Genomic DNA, 23,404 nt, shown 5'->3' with positions numbered 1-23,404 from the left:
TACAAGGGACATCGTTGGGGTGGATGAAATCCAGAAGTCACGACACTGTCACTATTCACTTCATACCCAAGAAACATGCACGCAATGCCCCATCTGTGTGGGGGGGAGGGGGTGTAAGGTCTTGCGCTTGAGTAAGGGTCTTCGGCTGGCGGAGTGAGGCTGGACTTGTGCTGGTGTAAGGGACTTTAGCTGGGGGAGGGATGAACTTGTGCTAGGGTAAGGGATTTCAGCTGGAACTTGGTGGCTTTTGGAGAGATACATCCCCTGTGGCTTCTGAAGTCAAAATAGATAGAATTACAAATTGGAAAGTCAGTCAGAACTTGGGCTGGGCGTTTCCAGTCACACATTCCAGAGGAACATCAGGGTGTGCCTTCTCTTCCAAAGGGACCAATCAGCAATAGGTCATGTGAAAATGGAGTGCCGATCAGAAAAACGGCTACCTTTCAGTTAGTACAAATAGACGCAGCCTTTAAATAAAGCTGCGGATCAGAGTGGAGCTGGAATCTGGGCAAATGATTTTCGTTGTATACTGTAATTGCTGTAACTATCATGTTATACCAGCCATTGCATATCGCGGGCAAATCGCATTCGCACAAGTGCATTCTCTAAGCAGTGGAGACTAGTTTGTGTTTTGTGTCCTACCGAACTAACATTTTGTTTTAAATGATTATCCTACTAAAAAAAATTTTAATCTTCCATTTATATGGTGCATTTCATGACCTCAGGATGCCCCAAAGCGCTTTACAGCCAATTAAATACTTTTTAAGTGTAGTCACTGTAATGTAGGAAACTCCGCAGCAAACTCCCACAAACAGCAATGTGATAATGACCGGATAATCTGTTTGTGATGTTGATTGAGGGATAAATATTGGCCAGGACATCATGGATAACTTCCATGCTCTTCTTCGAAATAGTACAATAGGATCTTTTTACGTCTACCTGAGAGAGCAGATTGGGCCTCTATTTAACGGTACTCCTCATGGTTCAGCGCTCCCTATGCACTGCACTGAAGTGTCAGCTTAGATTTTTGTGCTCATGTCTCTGGAGTGGTACTTGAACCTCCTGACTCGGGCAAGAGTACTACCCACTGAGCTACTGGTGACATACATACAAGATGAAGAATATTTTATTACATTTGCTTCTTGTCGTTGGATTCAAGGGATTGTAAGAGTTGAATAATTTTGTCAAAATATCTATTGTACAAAGAACTTAATTTCAGACCATCCTGTATGCACAGATTTAAAGGAGTTTTGCTAAAAGGACATTTTCATGAATTGTGCTTGCATCTGAGACTGAGGGTGTCAGTGCCATTTTGGGCACCTAGTGTCAGCATCAAGTAATGCTATGTTTGGTATCGCGCTGATTAGCATGCGGAGTTCCGATCCCTCTGCCACGATGCTGTGCCTTAATGCTGACTCCAGAATAGCACTTCTCACTACCCTAATATGACATTCCCATTTCACAGCAGCCATCCTGGGACCTTTTTGAAACATTTTGCCAGTTAGTACTGAGATGCAATATAATGTGGGAAAATGGGATGTTATCCACTTTGGTAGGAAAAATAGAAAAGCGGATTATAATTTAAATGGTGAACAATTGCAAAGTGCTTCAGTACAGAGGGGCCTGGAGTCCTTGTGCATGAAACACAAAAGGTTTGTATGCAGGTACAGCAAGTAATCAGGAAGGCAAATGGAATGTTGACCTTTGCAAGGGCGATAGAGTGTAAAAGCAGAGAAGTCCTGCTACAACTGTACAGGGTATTAGTGAGGCCACACCAGGAATACTGCGTACAGTTTTGGTCTCCGTATTTAAGAAAGGATATATTTGCATTGGAGTCTTTTCAGAGAAGGTTCACTCGGTTGATTCCGGAGATGGCAGGGTTGACTTAAGATAGGTTGGGTCTATACTTTTGGAGTTCAGAAGAATGAGAGGTGATCTTATCGAAACATAGAAAATAGGTTCAGGAGTAGGCCCTTCGAGCCCACCATTCAATAAGATCATAGCTGATCATTCCCTTAGTACCCCTTTCCTGCTTTCTCTCCATACCCCTTGATCCCTTTAGCCGTAAGGGTCATATCTAACTCTCTCTCGAATATATCCTATGAACTGGCATCAACAACTCTCTACGGTAGGGAATTCCACAGGTTAACAACTCTCTGAGTGAAGAAGTTTCTCCTCATCTCAGTCCTAAATGGCCTAGCCCTTATCTTAAGACTGTGTCCCCTGGTTCTGGACTTCCCCAACATAGGGAACATTCTTCCAGCATCTAACCTGTCCAGTCCTATCAGAATCTTATGTTTCTATGAGATCCCCTCTCATCCTTCTAAACTCCAGTGTATAAAGGCCCAGTTGATCCAGTCTCACCTCATATGTCAGTCCTGCCATCCCGGGAATCAGTCTGGTGAACCTTCGCTGCATTCCCTCAATAGCAAGAATGTCCTTCCTCAGATTAGGAAACCAAAACCGAATACACTATTCCAGGTGAGGCCTCACCAAGGCCCTGTACAACTGCAGTAAGACCTCCCTGCTCCTATACTCAAATCCTCTAGCTATTAAGGCCACATACCATTTGCTGCCTTCACCGCCTGCTGTACCTGCATGCCAGCTTTCACTAACTGATGAACCCAGGTCTCGTTGCACCTCCCCTTTTCCTAATCTGCCGCCATTCAGATAATCTGCCTTTGTGTTTTTGCCCCCAAAGTGGATAACCTCACATTTATCCACATTATACTGCATCTGCCATGGATTTGCCCACTCACCTAACCTGTCCAAGTCACCCTGCAGTCTCTTAGCATCTTCCTCACAGCTCACATCGTCACCCAGTTTAGTATCATTTGCAAACTTGGAGATATTACACTCTATTTCTTCATCTAAATCATTAATGTATATTGTAAAGAGCTGGGGTCCCAGCACTGAACCCTGCGGCACCTTACTAGTCACTGCCTGCCATTCTGAAAAGGACCCGTTTATCCCGACTCTCTGCTTCCTGTCTGCCAACCAGTTCTCTATCCACGTCAGTACATTACCCCCAATACCATGTGCTTTGATTTTGCACACCAAATCTCTTGTGTGGGACCTTGTCAAAAGCCTTTTGAAAGTCCAAATACACCACATCCACTGGTTTTCCCTTGTCCACTCTACTAGCTACATCCTCAAAAAATTCCAGAAGATTTGTCAAGCATAAGATAATGAGGGGGCTCGACAAGGTGGATGCAGAGAGGATATTTCCACTCATAGGGGAAACTAAAACTAGGGGGCATAGTCTTACAATAAGGGGCCGCCCATTTAAAACTGAGATTAGGAGGAATTTCTTCTCTGAGAATTGCAAATCTATGGAATTCTCTGCCCGAGAGAGCTGTGGAGGCTGGGTCATTGAATATATTTAAAGCGGAGATGGACAGATTTCTGAACGATAAGGGAGTCGAGGGTTATCTGGAGCGGGCATTGAAGTGGAGTCGTGGCCAAGATCAGATCAGCCATGATCTTATTGAATGGCGGAGCAGGCTCAAGGGGCCAAATGGCCTACTACTCCTCCTATTTCTTATGTTCTTGTGTGTCTTCAACTGCTTGGGCCGTTAGCTCTGGAATTTCCTCCTTAATTCTCTCTGCCTCGCTACCTCTCTTTCCTCCTTTAAGATGCTCCTTAAAGCCTACCACTTTGTCCAAGCTTTTGGTCACCGGTCCTATAATCACCTTATGTGGCTTGGCATCTAGTTTTGTGTGAAGCGCATAGGGATGTTTTTCTACGTTAAAGGTGCTATATGAATGCATGTTGTGGTGGTGGTTGATGTTGCTGCTCCTCGTCCCCACCCCCACCCAGATAAAACTGGATTGAGTATGCAAACTTATTTCGGGTTGGAGCTTGCAGTCAGCAAGAAGAGGAGAGTCTCATCCCACTAGTCTAATGCATGATCCAGAAGTAAAAGGACTGTTTTAGTCTGCTGTGCCACATAGCTTTACAGCATTCTTAAAAACTGAAACAATTTAAAAAAAAAATTTAATGATGAGTATTCGTGAAACTATTGGCGTGACAACAATATAAAACATAGACAGTTACAGCAGAGAGGAGATTATTTGGCCTGCCACACCAACGTACTGTTGCTTCAGCTTGAGCTATCGACTCTAATCCCATTCTGCTGATCGGCAGAACAACTAGGGAACATCTGAGACAAGAAAAGGCTAATTCAGCTCATGAAAGATCACTGGCACTAACAAATACAATCTACTGGTACATTATGGAGAAGCCGACACTTTCTGTTGAAGCATTTTAAGAATGGATTTGTAAATTGCAGTTGGCCTAAAGTTATAAGAACATAAGAATTAGGAACAGGAGTAGGCCATCTAGCCGCTCGAGCCTGCTCCGCCACTCAACAAGATCATGGCTGATCTGGCCGTGGACTCAGCTCCACTTACCCGCCCGCTCCCCATAACCCTTAATTCTCTTATTGGTTAAAAATCTATCCTTCTGTGATTTGAATACATTCAATGAGCTAGCCTCAACTGCTTCCCTGGGCAGAGAATTCTACAGATTCACACCCCTCTGGGAGAAGAAATTCCTTCTCAACTAGGTTTTAAATTGGCTCCCCCGTATTTTGAGGCTGTGCCCCCTAGTTCTAGTCTCCCCGACCAGTGGAAACAACCTCTCTGCCTCTATCTTGTTTCCTTTCATTATTTTAAATGTTTCTATAAGATCACCCTCATCCTTCTGAACTCCAACGATTAAAGACCCAGTCTACTCAATCTATCATCTAAGGTAACCCCCTCATCTCCGGAATCAGCCTAGTGAATCGTCTCTGTACCCCCTCCAAAGCTAGTATATTCTTCCTTAAGTAAGGTGACCAAAACTGCACGCAGTGCTCCAGGTGCGGCCTCACCAATACCCTGTACAGTTGCAGCAGGACCTCCCTGCTTTTGTACTCCATCCCTCTCGCAATGAAGGCCAACATTCCATTCGCCTTCCTGATTACCTGCTGCACCTGAAAATTAACTTTTTGGGATTCATGCACAAGGACTCCCAGGTCCCTCTGCACCGCAGCATGTTGTAATTTCTCCCCATTCAAATAATATCCCCTTTTACTGTTTTTTTTCCCAAGGTGGATGACCTCATACTTTCCGACATTGTATTCCATCTGCCAAACCGTAGCCCATTCACTTAACCTATCTAAAACATTTTGCAGCCTCTCTGTGTCCTCTACACAACCAGCTTTCCCACTAATCTTTGTGTCATCTGCAATGTTGTTACACTGCACTCTGTCCCCTCTTCCAGGTCATCTATGTATATTGTAAACAGTTGTGGTCCCAGCACCGATCCCTGTGGCACACCACTAACCACCGATTTCCAATCCGAAAAGGACCCATTTATCCCGACTCTCTGTTTTCTGTTAGCCAGCCAATTCTCGATCCATGCTGATACATTTCCTCTGACTCCGCATACCTTTATCTTCTGCAGTAACCTTTTGTGTGGCACCTTATCGAATGCCTTTTGGAAATCTAAATACACCACATCCATCGGTACACCTCTATCCACCATGCTCATTATATCCTCAAAGAATTCCAGTAAATTGGTTAAACATGATTTCCCCTTCATGAATCCATGTTGTGTCTGCTTGATTGCACTATTCCTATCCAGAGTCCCGCTATTTCTTCCTTAATGATAGCTTCAAGCATTTTCCCCACTACAGATGTTAAACTAACCGGCCTATAGTTACCTGCCTTTTGTCTGCCCCCTTTTTTAAACAGAGGCGTTACATTAGCTGCTTTCCAATCCGATGGTACCTCCCCAGAGTCCAGAGAATTTTGGTAGATTATAACGAATGCATCTGCTATAACTTCCGCCATCTTTTTTAATACCCTGGGATGCATTTCATCAGGACCAGGGGACTTGTCTACCTTGAGATTCATTAGCCTGTCCAGCACTAACCCCCTAGTCCTCCCTTTCCACATTCCCGTGACCAGCAATTTTTGGCATAGTTTTTGTGTCTTCCACTGTGAAGACCGAAGCAAAATAATTGTTTAAGGTCTCAGCCATTTCCACATTTCCCATTATTAAATCCCCCTTTTCATCTTCTAAGGGACCAACATTTACTTTAGTCACTCTTTTCCGTTTTATATATCGGTAAAACTTTTACTATCTGTTTTTATATTTTGCGCAAGTTTACTTTCGTAATCTATCTTTCCTTTCTTTATTGCTTTCTTAGTCATTCTTTGCTGTCATTTAAAATTTTCCCAATCTTCTCGTTTCCCATTAACCTTGGCCACCTTATATGCATTGGTTTTTAATTTGATACTCTCCTTTATTTCCTTGGTTATCCATGGCTGGTTATCCCTTCTCTTACTGCCCTCCTTTTTCACTGGAATATATTTTTGTTGAGCACTATGAAAGAGCTCCTTAAAAGTCCTCCACTGTTCCTCAATTGTGCCACCGTTTAGTCTGTGTTTCCAGTCTACTTTAGCCAACTTTGCCCTCATCCCACTGTAGCCCCCTTTGTTTAAGCATAGTACGCTCGTTTGAGACACTACTTCCTCACCCTCAACCTGTATTACAAATTAAACCATGCTGTGATCACTCATTCCAAGAGGATCTTTTACTAGGAGATCGTTTATTATTCCTGTCTCATTACACAGGACCAGATCTAAGATAGCTTGCTCCCTTGTAGGTTCTGTAACATACTGTTCTAAGAAACAATCCCGTATGCATTCTATGAATTCCTCCTCAAGGCTACCCCGTGCGATTTGATTTGACCAATCGATATGTAGCTTAAAATCCCCCATGATTACTACCGTTCCTTTTTCACATACCTCCATTATTCCCTTGATTATTGTCCGCCCCACCGTGAAGTTATTATTTGGGGGCCTATAAACTACGCCCAACAGTGACTTTTTCCCCTTACTATCTCTAATCTCCACCCACAATGATTCAACATTTTGTTCATTAGAGCCAATATCGTCTCTCACAACTGCCCTGATATCATCCTTTATTAACAGAGCTACCCCACCTCCTTTCCTTATCTTTCCGAATTGTCAGATACCCCTGTATGTTTAATTCCCAGTCTTGGCCACCCTGCAACCACGTTTCTGTAACGGCCACCAAATCATACCCATTTGTAATGATTTGTGCCGTCAACTCATTTGCTTTATTTTGAATGCTGCGTGCGTTTAGGTAGAGTGTTTCAATACTAGTTTTTAAACCGTGATTTTTAGTTTTGACCCCTCCTGCAGCCCCTTTATATTCAAATATATTGTCTCTTCCTATCACCTTGTGGTTTACACTTATCCCAGTGCTACTCTGCTCTGTTGCCTGCTGCCTTTTGCATCCTTTCTTGGGGTTCTGTTCATCTGAGCTCTCACCCATTCTAACTAGCTGAGAGCCCTCTCCTGGGTTCCCATCTCCCTGCCAAGCTAGTTTAAAGCCATCCCAACCGTACTATCAAAACCACCCGCGAGAACATTGGTCCCGTCTCTGTTGAGGTGTAACCTGTCCGACTTGTACAGGTCCCACCTACCCCAGAAGCGGTCCCAATTGTTCAGGAAACTAAAGCCCTCCCTCCTGCACCAATGCCCCAGCCACGTATTTATCTGACTAGCCTTCCTATTTCTACCCTCACTAGTACGTGGCACTGGCAGTAATCCCGAGATTACCACGTTTAAGGTCCTGGCTTTCAATCTTACTCCTAGCTCCCTAAACTCAGCTTTCAGGACCTCACCCCTCTTTCTACCTATGTCGTTGGTACCAATGTGGACCACAACCACTGGCTGTTCCTCTTCCCTCCCCAGAAAGCCCTGCAGTCGCTCAGTGACATCATTGACCCTTGTACCAGGGAGGCAACACACCATCCTGATGTCACTTTTGCTGCCGCAGAAGCGCCTATCTACTCCCCTAACTATTGAATCTCCGATCACTCTAGCCCTTCCCGTCTTCTTCCTCCCCCCCCCCCCCACCCGTGCAGTTGAGCCACCCACGGTGCTGTGGACTTGGCCCTGGCTGCACTCCCCAGAGGCATCACCGTCCTCGCCAGTAGTCAGAATAGAGTACCGGTTGGAGAGCGGGATAGCCTCAGGGGACTCCTGCACTACCTGTCTCGCCATACTCTTGTGTGCGACGGTCACCCATTCCCTATCCTCCTGTATCCTTTTAATCTGTAGGGTGACCTACGCCTGAAACGAGCTATCCACGTACCTCTCGTTCTCTCGGATGCTCCTCAGTGCCTCCAGTCCTCGCTCAAGCTCCGAGACTCGGCGCTCGAGTTAGAGGAGCTGGAGACACTTCTTGCACATGTGGTCATCCCTGTTGCGGGAAGCATCCAGGAATTCCCACATGGCACAGGTGTTGCATTCCGTTTGAACGAGCTGCCCTGCCATCCCACTAGTTACCCTTAAATTACCCAGCAAAAACACTGACTCCCACTACACACACTAAACAGTTATTTAGTAATTTATCCTCTTATCTATTAGAACACAAAATCAAAGAGATATACTCACCAGCCGATCAGCCAACCACTTACCAGCTTGGCTGTGACGTCACTTTTTGATTTCTTGTCCCTCCTCCCCGCACTGCTCGCTCACCGACTGCTGCTGGGCCTTTGTAGGCCGCTGACCCCGGACTGCCACTGACGCTGCTCCTCCCCGCACTCTGACGTCACCTCTCGATTTCTCACCCCTCTATCTTTGTCTGCAGCTGGCTGGGCTGGTCTCTGGGCCTCCGTCTCCTACTCTCGCACTCCTTAACTGCTGCTCTAGTGTCAGCACTGGTAGGAAAAGCAAGACAAAACAGCACCTGCCACCCCCGCTTGCCCGAACTCACCCACTTACCAAACTCACACATGCCACTCTATGCTGCTGCACTCCGTGCTCTGCACAAGCTGCCTCTTATCATTCAGCAAGAAGAGCCAATTGAATAATGTTCTTTATTAAGAACATAAACTTTCACATTTTAAAATGATCAAACTTTGAAATGAAGCCTCGTATGGGGAGGGACGGGGGTGGTAGGGGAGGCTGGATGAACTAATGTTGAGTCCTCAGTGACTAATGTTCTGGTTTCCTTTTTCTTTACAGACTTGAGGACCAGTTGTTAGACCTTGATAAACTCCTGTCAGAGGTGAACTTTCCTCTGTGGAAAGAAGTGTCGCAAATGACAGAAGAGGAGGTAAGAAATTAATCCAAGTGCTAAAATTGCATAAATTGGCCCACGTTCAGTTGTTTATTCTTTCCTAATTAAAATTTGTGATTGCTGTTTCTTGCTGATTTTTCTTCGCTTCTAAAGAAGGTAACTCGTGTTGAAGTTCAGTTCTATGGCTGCCCTCAGTCCTCCATGATTAACGGTCAGTATCGGTAACTGGCCTCAATTAGGTTCATTGTATCCAGCACATTTTTGCTGCATTTTAAAATGAGCCTGTTGCTTCAGATTTGTTAAATTAATAATCTCTGCAAAAAGAGGCTCTTCTGAGGTTTGCGCCAATGGAAGTAAATGAACCTCTGAATAACCTGCAACAATGGAAAATGGCTTGAAAGCCTTTAACTTGGATTATAGTGATTTATTTTTCTTTTCAGTTGCAACAGTTTCGTTCTTGCCTGAATGCCAAGAAAACCACTTTTGTGAAAAGGACCAAAGTGATCTGCCATGAACAAAAAGTTCAACTGTATTCAGCACAGTTAAATATGTTGAAGGTAAATGTGGTTTATGGAACTCTGTTTCAGCAAAATTGATGGTACAAGGATCTGGATGTGCAGAGTAAGCTTTGATTCTCTGATCCATTGGAGCAAAATGACACTCTTCCTCACAAACCAAGTTTTCTTTCAAACAATTAAATCTGGCATGGCTAACTTGAGGCTTTTATTGGCAAGCTGGGTTTCAAGCAACACATTGTGAAGTGATGGTTTAAACTTCCAGAAATCATGGGGGCCACGTTTCTGCCTGAGTTGCTCCTGTTTTTTTGTAGCAACTGGTTTAGAACGGAGTATCTTAGAAATTTCAATTCTCGGCATTTAGTTTGCTCCAGTTCTTGTCAGTTAGAACAGTTTCACTTTGGAACAGAATTTTTTTTTCAAAAGGGGGCGTGTCCGGCCACTTATGCCTGTTTTCAAAGTTTAGGCAGTGAAAACTTACTCCAAACTAACTTAGAATGGAGTAAGTGAATATTTTTGTACGTTCGAAAAAACCTTGTCTACACTTTAGAAAATCAGGCGTAGGGAACGAGGTGGGGGGGTGGGGGGGGGTGGGGAGAGGGGAGGGGAAGGGAAGTCATTAAATTCTACAATCAATCCTTAGTTATACTTATACAAATTATACAAATATATCCAACCTGAATAAAAAATTTATAAGCAAAGAAAAGATTAAATAAACCATGTTCCTACCTGTGTGAAACAGCAGCAGCCTTCGAGCTGCTGTGCTTCAGGCAGGCCTTTCATGTTGGAGACAGGCAAGGGTGTGGTGTCAGTGTCTCGACGGCAGCCCCAACAGCGGCAGCAAGCCGCCTTCGCGCTGAGCTGCGGTGCTTCAGGCAGGCCTTCATTCTGTTAGTGGCTGGCTGGCAGCCGAAGAATCAACACCGGACGCACGCAGCTTTTCAAGGGGGTTGAGGCCATTCGGCCATGGGATAGAGCGGCGTCAGTGGCTCGACGGCAGCCGAGGATACAGCAGCACCCTTCGAGCTGTGAGGGGGACTGAGGCCATTTGGACAGGGAGAGGCAGCCACATAGACAGTTTTATACTTAAATTTTACATAATGGGTGCTGCATTGTCAACATCACGTATTATGCAATGGTTCGCCATCAATTCACTGCATAAGAGAGAATTGATTAGAGCTCACCGCACCAGGAACGTCGTAGCCCATAGGTTGATGGGCAGGAGATCTTACCCACGTCGACAATATCGAACCAGGCGCTCGTACCTGGACATTAGCGAGGCTGATTGTGTGAAAAGGCTGCGTTTTCGCAGAGAAGTTGTCACTGAGATCTGTGATATGGTGAGAGCAGATTTGCAGCCCAGAAGCAGAACGCCAACTGCCCTGTCTGTTGCAGTGAAGGTAACAGCTGCACTTTCTTTCTATGCCTCAGGATCGTTTCAGGCTACAACTGGAGATGTGTGTGCCATCTCTCAACGTGCAATACATGCCTGCATTTACCAGGTCACGGTTGCACTGTATGCGCGAAGGAATGACTTCATCAATTTCCCAATGACCGCACAAGCGATCCATGAGAGGGCTGTGGGCTTCTTCAGGATTGCCGGCTTCCCAAAGGTACAGGGCTGCATTGATTGTACCCACATAGCCTTGCGAGCACCTGTGGAGGATTCTGAGTAGTACCGAAATCGGAAAGGTTTCCACTCTCAATGTGCAGCTCATGTGTGACGACAAGCAGTGCATCATGTCAGTCGATACGAGATACCCTGGCAGCACCCACAATGCGTTCATCCTACGCGACAGCGTTCTATCTGACATGTTTCAGCAGCAGCCAGAAGGGCAGAGCTGGCTACTGGGAGACAAAGGGTACGGCCTGACCACCTGGCTCATGACGCCCCTACGCGTGACACGGGCAGAAGCTGACCGTCAATACAACATGGCGCACATTGCGATGCGCAGCATCATTGAGAGGACCATTGGCATATTAAAACAGCGATTCCGATGCCTGGACCATTCCGGAGGACAGTTGCTATACTCTCCTCAGATTGTCAGTCACTTCACTGTTGTGTGCTGCATGCTTCATAACTTAGCCATCATGAGGCAGCAGGAGCTGGTAGTTCATTCTGACAGCACTCGAATGCGAGCCATGGGCTGGGATGTTGGACGAATGGGTGTAAACTGCTCCATGATATCAGCAGCAACACTGGGACCCGCAGCGTTGGAATCAAAACCATAGTAGGTGGAACCAGAACCTATGCAAGAGGGAGGCGCAGGCTCGGACTTTAGTGCACTGACTGTAGAATGCTGCATTATACCAGCAGCACCACTGGGACCCGCAACATCGGAAGCAAAACCATGGAAGGTGGAACCAAGACCTAAGCTAGGGGTTGAAACTCTGATGCCCCTTGATGGGGGCTTGTAAACATTAATTTGGAAGCTCTTCCCTGCAGACATTTCAGTCATCACTGCCATCATCCAGTCTGGTTCGCCTGCAGCTGGTTGTACTGGTTCTTGTTCTGTATCCTCAGGATCCTCAGGGTTGGCAGCAGCAGCAGCAGCATCATCATCATGTTCTTCAAAATACATCAGAACAGTCAAATGTTTAACAGCAAGGGAGGGGGCCGGGTGGGTGACATGAGTACTCTCACACATAGCAGGTTAGGCAGCAGGTTGATTTAAAGGGCCACGATGCATTTTCAGGACTTGCCCTCTTCCTCGCGTGCGGGCCCAGCTTGTGCTGTACTGATTGCTTTTCTCCATGTACGACTCATCATAGCAGCTACCCTCTGTTCCAAGGGTGTCACCGGATGCAGAATGGGCGTGCCTCCACTTGTTCGAGTTGCTTCCCTTTTGTTGTGGGCCAATTTCTTCTGCAAAGAGTAAATTATAACTTTTTACATAGTGCGTCTTTCTGCAGGGTGGGACATACAGATAGTCACGTTACAATTACGATTACATTAAAAATGGAAAATATTACTCACACTAACTACTTAACCATTTTTTACACTGGCTTCCAGATCTCATGGTATGCACCACTGCGCAGTAATCTTCTGCAACTTGGTTCCAGCGTTTCTTCATTTCTTTAGGTGGCACTTTTATGCGACCTCTGTTGCTGGTATCTAGCTCCTGCCATCTCTGCTCAATGACGTTGACTAATATCTCTACTACCTCATGCAAGAAATTCTTTGTTCTTGGTGGACGTTGATCCATTGCAAAGTTAAATTGGCACTCTTATTTCTCAAAACACACAGTCCTTAATTTGCATGCACCAATGCAGCACCGGTTCTGCAAGTTTAGCAGTGAAAAGCTGAACTCACTGATTTCAGCAGGTGATTTATTCAACAGTGCTGCTAAAAGCACTCCCTCACACACAAAAATATCTCAAAAATTAAATTACAAGCCTTTCCAGGGATCCAAGAGACAAATCTTCACTTTTTCTCAAGTCCCTTTAAAAATGGCCGAGTGCCAATGTTTGACACTGCGCGTTGTCGGCACTACGTTGGCTCATTTAAATTAGACCCGCCCCCCCCACTGCTTAGAGAATCGGCGCGAGTGTTTGGCTCCGCCCCCCCGCTGAGTTCGAGCTCCGAGGAGCCGGAGAATTAAACAGTTTTTTTCCCCGCGCACTTTTAGGCGCGAAGAACAGGCGTGCAGCTTGGGGTTATGCCGTTTTCGGCGCAGCCGGAAACTTGGGGTCATGGTCTCCAAAGGAATGTAATTCCTGGTTTAAGCATTTTGTGGCCTTGAATTGGTGTATTCTGATGGTTTCGCCAACCTGACGGTTGTCAATAATAGTATCATATGCAAAATAAATTTGTGGATATCTACCTGTAATGCTGTGAACCCTATTATTTTGAGGAATAACTTTCTAAGTGGGCACATCCATTCTCTAACACAATCTTTGATTCTGGGTGGGTGTTTTCTTTTGAGAGTGTTCAATTTGAAGAAGCGCATGCAACTTGACTGGAGTATAACATAACTGAAGACATTCTTAACTCTTCCCAGTTATTTAACATCCTGTTGACAATAGGCCTTTTCTCGGGTATATGCAGGGTAAATTACATTCTTCATGCAGGAGACCTTTATTGAAGTTAAGTAGAATTTTTCCCACTTAAAGATGCACTCTGGATTTAAGACCTGATGCAGTAAATGTTGTTCATGTGCAGTTAATACAAAATCAAATTCATGGCTTCATTATTCTGCCCACTACTTTCCCTAGTGTTAAGGTTACATTCATACAGCAGTGGGGAAAGTGCAACTATGGACTGTGTGGCCTGCCTGCCTGTGGCTAGAATCAAATATGGTAGACCAAATGCATGTGTTGTGAGCAGCAGCAATTTAACTGGAGGCTACCAAGGAAAAATACCTCATGCGCAGGGTTTGTTTTTTGTTTCTCGATGACACTGGCTCAGATGATCTATGGTGCAGAGTTGCTTCTGACAACACTCTTACCGATCAGAGGCAACCCTGTATGGAAATGGAAATGTTGGAGTTCTTTGGCACCTGTTACATTTGGACTACATACAAGTGTTTCTTCTCCTTTGTTGATACTAATTCTTGAGCAGATTCTCTTGGGGCGTACCCTTATTTGCTGCTTCATGATAGGTCATAATCCGCACCTTGATTTCAGTCTGCTGCTTTTGGTCTTTGGACAGTTCTTAAATTGGCTAGCTAATCTGAACGTTACTGTAATTCGAGGTTACTTACATGGAAAACAGTGTTTTAGATTGCTCTGATCACAGTTGAGCGAGCTATTAAATTCCTAGAATTTATTTTTCAGCCTATTTAATATGATGTATTTTTCTGCCCAGTATCAATTTAATTTGCAATGGGAAGTTACTTTTCTCTCTCTCTATTTGCCTTCACCCAACCCTGAACTGGAAAGTGGATTCTATTTCGGGATAGAATTAAGTCCCAGTAATCTCGAGTTATAGTGTGTATAAACTACTTGATTGTCTCTCTTCACATAGAGATTAGTGAACTGGTGTCTTGCACCCTTGCTATCTGGCAGAAAGCCACTGGGTAAAGTAAATGCAGTCAGAATCAGGTGAATTTATAATGGGGAGCAAAGAAATGGCAGACGAATTGAACAAATACTTTGGTTCTGTCTTCACTAAGGAAGACATAAATAACCTTCCGGAAATACTAGGGGACCGAGGGTCTCACGAGAAGGAGGAACTGAAGGAAATCCTTATTAGTCAGCAAATTGTGTTAGGGAAATTGATGGGATTGAAGGCCGATAAATCCCCAGGGCCTGATGGTCTGCATCCCAGAGTACTTAAGGAAGTGGCCCTAGAAATAGTGAATGCATTGGTGGTCATTTTCCAACATTCTATAGACTCTGGATCAGTTCCTATAGATTGGAGAATAGCTAATGTAACCCCACTTTTTAAAAAAGGAGGGAGAGAGAAAACAGGGAATTATAGACCAGTTAGCCTGATATCGGTAGTGGGGAAAATATTGGAATCAATTATTAAAGATGTAATAGCAGCGCATTTGGAAAGCAATGACAGGATCAGTCCAAGTCAGCATGGATTTATGAAAGGGAAATCATGCTTGACAAATCTTCTAGAATTTTTTGAAGATGTAACTAGTAGAGTGGACAAGGGAGAACCAGTGGATGTGGTGTATTTGGACTTTCAAAAGGCTTTTGACAAGGTCCCACACAAGAGATTGGTGTGCAAAATTAAAGCACATGGTATTAGGGGTAATGTATTGATGTGGATAGAGAACTGGTTGGCAGACAGGAAGCAAAGAGTAGGAATAAATGGGTCCTTTTCAGAATGGCAGGCAGTGACTAGAAGGGTACTGCAAGGTTCAGTGCTGGAACCCCAGCTAATTACAATATACATTAATGATTTAGACGAAAGAATTGAATGTAATATCTCCAAGTTTGCAGCTGGGTGGCAGTGAGAGCTGTGAGGAGGATGCGAAGAGGCTGCAGGGTGATTTGGACAGGTTAGGTGAGTGGGCAAATGCATGGCAGATGCAATATAATGTAGATAAATGTGAGGTTATCCACTTTGGTGGCAAAAACAGGAAGGCAGAATATTATCTGAATGGTGACAGATTAGAAAAAGGGAGGTGCAACGAGACCTGGGTGTCATGGTACATCAGCCATTGAAAGTTGGCATGCAGGTACAGCAGGCAGTGAAGAAGGCAAATGGCATGTTGGCCTTCATAGCGAGAGGATTTGAGCGAGAGCAGGGAGGCCTTACTGCAGTTGTAGAGGGCCTTGGTGAGGCCACACCTTGAATATTGTGTACAGTTTTGGTCTCCTAATCTGAGCAAGGACATTCTTGCTATTGAGGGAGTGCAGCAAAGGTTCACCAGACTGATTCCCGGGATGGCAGGACTGACCATATGAAGAAAGACTGGATCGACTAGGCTTATATTCACTGGAATTTTGAAGAATGAGAGGGGATCTCATAGAAACATATAAAATTCTGACGGGATTGGACAGGTTAGATGCAGGAAGAATGTTCCTGATGTTGGGGAAGTCCAGAACCAGGGGTCCCAGTCTAAGGATAAGGGGTAAGCCATTTAGGACCGAGATGAGGAGAAACTTCTTCACTCAGAGAATTGTGAACCTGTGGAATTCTCTACCACAGAAAGTTGTTGAGGCCAGTTCGTTAGGTATATTCAAAAGGGAGTTAGATGTGTCCCTTCCGGCTAAAGGGATCAAGGGGTATGGAGAGAAAGCAGGAATGGGGTACTGAAGTTGCATGATCAGCCATGATATTGAATGGTGGTGTAGGCTCGAAGGGCCGAATGATCTTCTCCTGCACCTATTTTCAATGTTCTATATTTCTATGTGTTTGTACATCTTGGGCTGAAAAGGATTACTTTTGTAGTGCAGTGGCACTAAACAATCCACCACGAATGATTTGGAGTGGAAAAATTCATGATCCTACACCCCACTTGGCTCTTGATCTGAGCTGTGCCAAAAGTGAGCCAAATGGTGCATCTCTTGGCCAGGGGTATAGCTTCCGGCATATTATTTTACACTTGAGCCGCAGGCCAAAAGAGTATAGAGGAGGTCTATGGGAGGCTGTGAGCAGCTTAGCAAAGCCGTAAGTCCACGCATTCTAATAACAGAAAACAAAGACAACTTACTTTGGAAATAAAATAATTTGGAAACAAAAAAGTCTCCTTCGGTTGTGCCGAAGGGCAACCTTCATACTTCGATCAAACACTGTCCAGAGTGGCATATAATGAAGAGTTGCAATTTGACAGATCCGTTCTGTTCTAAGTATGTAATTTTTCTTTAACAAAGTGAGCCTCCCTCCACTTTTCCACATGCTGTCTGGTTACCTTGTGTTTAGAAAATTGAGGGGTGCTCTTATTGAAATGTTTGTTTAAAATGTTTTTCTTTAAATTGCTATGGTAGATAATTTGGGACTGAAATTACCCCTTTTTATAGCCCTGTTAGTGCCTCGCGGGGGGGAGGTTTGGGGGCCGATGTACCAGGAGCGCGTGTCCCGCGATTTGCGCTCCGGGCTGGTATATGCCCATTGATAATGTCATAGCCATGCCCTGACCTCTTGCCTCCCCACGGGGAAATTGCCCCGCGGACAGTGAGGATAGCGCCGGCGGATGTCCCCCTTAAAGGGGAGGCCTTTTGCGTCGCAGGCCGTCATGTTTTTTTTTGTTGGCTGACTCTTCTGTCGGTCTGATAATGGCAGCCCCTCGCGATGATTGGTCCACCAATTATCCGTTTTGGGTGCCAGGCTACAGGCCAGGTCGATTGACCCAGTGACGGCCACCAAAGGGCCTGCAAGAGTGTGCAGTTTCCTTCTCCTTTAAATGTAGGGGAGGAACGTTGTAGCGCGTCAGCACTACGCAGAGCATCAGCATAGCGCCACGCTGCTGCCCCGGGAGTGCCCCTCCAAGAACACTGAGCGGCAGAGACAGCGCTCCACTTCCTTGGAGGGATGCACGTGCCCAATTCCACAGTTGGACAGGACTTCAGTGCCAGGCGATAAGTCCTGGCACAGAAGTTTACCGCCCCCAATCGGGGCGTGGGCCATTTTTGGCCCCCTTCTATCTCCTTGTGGGAGAATAGAGAACTTGGTGACATAAACTTAAAATTAGAACTAGGCCATTTAGGAGGCTATCCGGAAGCAATTTTTCACAAGGGGTAGCAGAGATCTGAAATTCTCTGTCCCAAAAGGCAGCAGATGCTGGGATAGTTGGAGCTTTCAAGACTGAGATCGATAGATTTTTGATGGGTACGGATATTAGGATTTGTATATCTAAGTTTGTTGAGTATATTAAGTTATTTGAAAATTCTTATCCTTTTTTCGAATCCCTCCTTAGCCTCATCCATCCCAATCTCTGTAATCTCCTCTAAACCTATACATCTCCAAGATATCTGCATTCTCTAATTCTGGCCTCTTGAGCATGCCTGATTTTAATTGCTCCGCCATTGATGGCCATGCCTTGCACTGTCAAGGCCTTAACCTCTGGAATTCCCTCCCTCAATCTCTCCGTTTCTCTACCTCTCTCTCCTCCTTTAAGGCACTCCTTAAAATCTCTGATCAAGCTTTTGGTCATCTGCTCCAATATCTCTAATATGTGCTCGGTGTTAAATTTTGTTTGATTACGCTCCTGTAAAGTGCCTTGTAATCTAGAGGACTGGACCACGTTAAAGGCCCTATGTAAATACAAATTGTTCTGTTCTTGGTGGCACTTAAATTGTGTAGATTGGACTCATGGGAGCAGAACGTTGTTGAGAAACATTGACAGATTAGGTGAGTGGGCAAAACTGTTGCAGATGGAATTTAATATGGGAAACTAGGGTACAGTAGCATAGTGGTTATGTCACTTGAATGCCCCGCTCTTGGTCAGGTGCTTTCTTGTCTTTGGACTCTGCACTGGCCCCGGGCCGAAAGGACTCTGCACCGGCCCCTGGCCAAAAGGACTTTACACTGGCCCACTGCAATCCCAGGCTGAAGGTACCGGTCCGCACCCATCCCGGCCGAAAGGACTCCAAACCTATCCCTGTGGTCGCACATCAGCTGTTCATTGTGCTGACAGTCTCGGGGCGGACGTCGAACCGGCCGAAGGGACTCCGAGGCCGGCGTTCAACCCAACACCTTAAACTTCCAACCAACTTTTAATCAATTTTTCAACTTTTAATCAACTTTTAAACTTTTTAAACAATTTGGAAGAACTTTTAAAACTTACAATCGAAATACTTTTAAACACCTATTATTGATCTACATCTTTGACTTTTTAACAACCGTTAGAAACTTTTAAAATAAATTGTGAATTTTTATCAAAGGGACCCCTGCATCGGTCCGATTCTACCTCGACCCGGAGGGACTCCTGCACCTTAAACTTTTTAATCGACTTTTAATTCTTTTTTTAAAAAAAACTTTTAATCAATCTTGACTTTTAAACAATTGGGGAAACTTTTATAACCTATTATTGATCTACATCTTAGACTTTTTAAACAACTCTTAGAAACGTTTTCAACAAATTGGGAATTTTCATCAACTGTTAACTTTTAAAATAACTTTGGAAGTGATCTTCTGAATGCCTGCCCCCCAACCAAGCCTCGGGCCATCTACCATCAGTGGCTGTAGGCAATTAGGCTTATAGAGCTGTGCCTGGTCTGCAGTTGTCTTGGACCCCCTTGCCACTGGACCAAGACCTTGCTCAGTTAAGCCCGTGTGGTTGCCGGTGTGCAGCGGCCACCCCACGTTAAAAGAACTCACGCACAGGCATCTTCCACTTCGCCAGTATGAAGTTCGGGACCTGGAACATCAGGACCCTCATGGACAATTCCAACAGCAACAAGCCGGAACACCGCACTGCCATAGTTGCCCGGGAACTCCGATGTTTTGACATTGACATTGCTGCCCTAAGTGAGAGCTGGCAGGCAGGGGAAGGCCAGTTGAAGGAACATGGTGGAGGTTACACCACCTTCTGGAAAGGGAAACCAGAGGCAGAACGCCGCCTTCATGGAGTCGGCTTTGCCGTCAAGAATGAGCTGGTCGCCTGCCTCAAAGACTCCCCCTGTGGGGTTAACGAACGCCTATGACTTTTCGTCTTACCCTATCCCGGAACCAATGCGCCACAGTCATCAGTGCATACGCCCCTACACTCGATGCAACGGATGAGGCTAAAGAGGGTTTTTATTCCAACCTTGAGACAACTTTGTCCCGCCCCCGCCCCATGGGCGACAAACTGATCCTCCTGGGTGACTTTAATGCCAAAGTCGGCAAAGACACAGCCCTCTGGGGAGGCGTGATTGGCAGAGAGGAGGTAGGGAAAGCCAACTCCAGTGGTACCCTACTTCTCCTGACAAAATTTCTAGAACATGAACTCCTCATCACCAACACCCTGTTCCGCCAGAGGGACAAATACAAGGCATCGTGGCAACACCCTCGCTCCAAACACTGGCACCTGCTTGACTATGTCATCGTCCGAGCCAGGGATAGCAAGGATGTGCGCATCACCCGCGCCATGACAGGAGCTGACGACTGCTGGAAGGACCACCGCCTAATCCGATCCATCATCAACATTAACATTTCCCCGAAGGAGAGGGGACAGCAGAAGCAGTTCCGCAAAAACGTTAATGCCGGGGCACTTAGAGACCCAGCTAAGAGAGCCCTATACAGCCAACGCCTCACAGCCAATCTGGCATGCCTTGATGACCTTGAGATGCTCAATGCCCACAGCGGTTGGTCTGCCCTCCTGGCCTCTATAACCAGTGCCTGTGAAGAGACACTTTGTCACTCAAGCAGAAAACATCAGGACTGATTTGATGAAAATGATTAAGAGATCGAAGAACTAATAGATTGCAAGCGCAAAGCATTTCTGAGCCTCAAGTAACAACCAACTTGGGAGCTGCAAAACAACATTACAGACGGCTCAAGGCACAGGTCCAACAAAAGACCCGGGACCTAAAGATCAGGTGGTGGATGGAGAAAGCACAGGAGATGCAACAACTGGCCGACACCCACGATATGCGAGGATTCTTCGCTGCAGTCAAGGCCACATACGGTCCAAACTCCCAAGGCCCCACCCCACTCCTGGCCAAGAACGGGGAAACACTCATCAAGGACACCGAGGCTGTCAGGGCCCGATGGAAGGAGCACTTTGAAGATCTCCTCAATCGAGATTCTGCCTTTGACTCGAGTGTTCTCGACTCCATCCCGCAGTATGTGACCCGCCACCAACTCAGTGAAACTCCAACGTTGCACGAGGTTGGCAAAGCCATAAAACAGCTCAAGAATAACAAGGCTACGGGTGCGGATGGAATCTCTGCTGAGGCGCTAAAGTATGGCAGAGAGGCGCTGTTGGCGCAGATACATGACCTCATCTCTCTCATCTGGAGGGAGGAGAGCATGCCGGAAGATCTCAGAGATGCAGTGATTGTGACCATTTTTTAAAAAGGGGACAAGTCCGACTGCGGCAACTACAGGGGAATCTCCCTGCTATCAGCCACTGGGAAAGTTGTCACTAGAGTTCTCCTCAATCATCATCTCCCTGTGGCTGAGGAGCTCCTCCCGGAATCTCAATGCGGATTTCGTCCCCTACGGGGCACAACGTACACGATCTTTGCAGCGCGACAGCTGCAGGAAAAATGCAGGGAGCAGCGCCAGCCCTTATACATGGCCTTTTTCGATCCTACAAAGCCTTTGACACTGTCAACAGTGAGGGTTTATGGAGCATCCTCCTCCGTTGCGGATGCCCCCAAAAGTTTGTCAACATTCTTCGCCTGCTTCACGATGATATGCAGACCGTGATCCTTACCAACGGATCCATTACAGACCCAATTCACGTCCAGACCGGGGTCAAACAGGGCTGCGTCATCGCTCCAACCCTCTTCTCAATCTTCCTCGCTGCCATGTTCCACCTCACTATCGACAAGCTCCCCGCTGGAGTGGAACTAAACTACAGAACCAGTGGGAAGCTGTTTAACTTGCGCCGCCTCCAGGCCAGGCCCAAGATTACCCCAACCTCTGTCATTGAGCTGCAGTATGCGGACGACGCCTGCGTCTCCGCACATTCTGAGACTGAACTCCAGGATATAGCCAATGTATTCACTAAGGCATATGAAAGCATGGGCCTTACGCTTAACATCCGTAAGACAAAGTCTTCCACCAGCCTGTCATTGCCGCACAGCACTGCCCTCCAATCATCAAGATTCACGGCGCGGCCCTCGACAACGTGGACCATTTCCCATATCAGAGAGGGTAGTAGAAGCAGAAACCCTCACCACATTTAAAAAGTACTTGGATGTGCACTTGAAATGCCATAACCTACAAGGCTACGGACCAAGTGCTGGAAAGTGGGATTAGGCTGGATAGCACTTTGTTGACTGGCGTGGACGCGATGGGCTGAAATGGCCTCCTTCCGTGCTGTAAATTTCTATTATATAAAAACAGAAAATGCTGGAAATCTCAACGGGTCAGGCAGCATCGGTGGAGAGAGAGAGAGTTAACGTTTCGGGTCGATGACCCTTTGTCAGAACTGGCGAATGTTCGAAAAGAACAGATTCTTAAGGAGCACTGAAAGGGGGAGGGGAAGAAAGAATAAAAGGGAAGCTCTGTGATTGGGTAGAAGGCAGGAGAGATTAGAGAGACAAAAGGGATGATAGGCCAAATTGAAATGGTAATGGCAGAAGTTAGAAAAGGGTTAGTCTAGATATGGTCTGAATGGTGGAATAATGACCAGCTGCCATTGGAGACAAAGAGAAAGAAAAAAACTAAGATCGGTGGGGGGAGCCAAAAATGGGCAGAGGTTATCTGAAATGGTTGAACTCGGTGTGGAGTCCAGAAGGCTGTAAAGTGCCTAAACGAAAGATGAGGTGCTGTTCCTCGAGCTTGCATTGAGCTTCATTGGAACAGTGTAGTTGGCCATGGACGGAAATGTCAGAGTGGGAGTGGAGTGGGGAATTAAAGTGACAGACGACCGGAAGCTCACGGACTGAACAGAGGTGCTCCGGAAAGCAGTCATCCAGTCTATGTTTGGTCTATCCAGTGCAGAGGAGACCACATCGTGAGCAGCGAATACAGTATACTAACTTGACAGAAGTACAAGTAAATCGCTGTTTCACTTGGAAGGAGTATTTGGGGGCCTGGATAGTGGAAAGGGAGGAGGTAAAAGGGCAGGTGTTGCATCTCCTGCGCTTGCACGGGAAGGTGCCGTGGGAAGAGGAGGAAGTGCTGGGGGTGACTGCGGAATGGACCAGGGTGTCACGGAGGGAACGGCCCCTTCAGAATGCTGAGAGGGGAGGGGAAGATGTGATTGTGGTGGGATCACGCTGGAGATGGCGGAGGATGATCCGTTGAACGTGGTGGCTGGTGGGATGAAAGATGAGGACAAGGGGAACCCTGTCATGGTTTTGAGAGAGAGGGGAAGGGGTGAGAGCAGCGGTGCGGGCAATAGAAAGAACACGGTCAAAGGCTATGTTTACCATGGCTGGGGGGAATCCTCGGTTCAGGAAAAAGGAAGACATGTCGGGGGCACTAGTGTGAAAGGTGGCGTTGCCACTGTAAATTTCTGTGATTCTTTTTATGATTCTAGACTCCATCTGGAGTACTGGATTCAGTTCTAGGCATCATACTTCAAAAAGGATAGGATGCAATTCAGATTTACCAGAATGATACCTGGGCAAAAGGGTTAAATTGTAAGGACAGGTTGCATTGACGAGGCTTGTATTCCCTTGAGTATAGAAGATGAAGGGGAGATGTAATTGAGGTTTTCAAGATGATTTAAAGGAGAAGTTAGGGTAGCTAGAGAGAAACTATTTCATCTGGTGGGGAAATCAA

At 46.0% G+C, this 23,404-nt stretch overlaps 1 protein-coding gene across 1 annotated transcript in view; it reads left to right on the top strand.

Annotated features, from left to right (window-relative positions):
* knl1 (kinetochore scaffold 1) overlaps positions 1-23,404 on the top strand; it is a 170,106-nt gene that overhangs the window by 106,990 nt on the left and 39,712 nt on the right. The window contains exons 15-16 of the mRNA XM_070878795.1: positions 9,052-9,142; positions 9,547-9,663. Of these exons, the coding sequence (XP_070734896.1) occupies positions 9,052-9,142; positions 9,547-9,663 (208 nt within the window). The remainder of the gene's footprint in view (positions 1-9,051; positions 9,143-9,546; positions 9,664-23,404) is intronic.

The sequence above is a fragment of the Pristiophorus japonicus genome, chromosome 4 (assembly GCF_044704955.1).
Source record: "Pristiophorus japonicus isolate sPriJap1 chromosome 4, sPriJap1.hap1, whole genome shotgun sequence".
In the NCBI taxonomy this organism is placed as follows: Eukaryota; Metazoa; Chordata; class Chondrichthyes; family Pristiophoridae; genus Pristiophorus; species Pristiophorus japonicus.
Note: the sequence above shows the minus strand (reverse complement) of the source record. Positions and strands in the feature narration are given on the sequence as shown.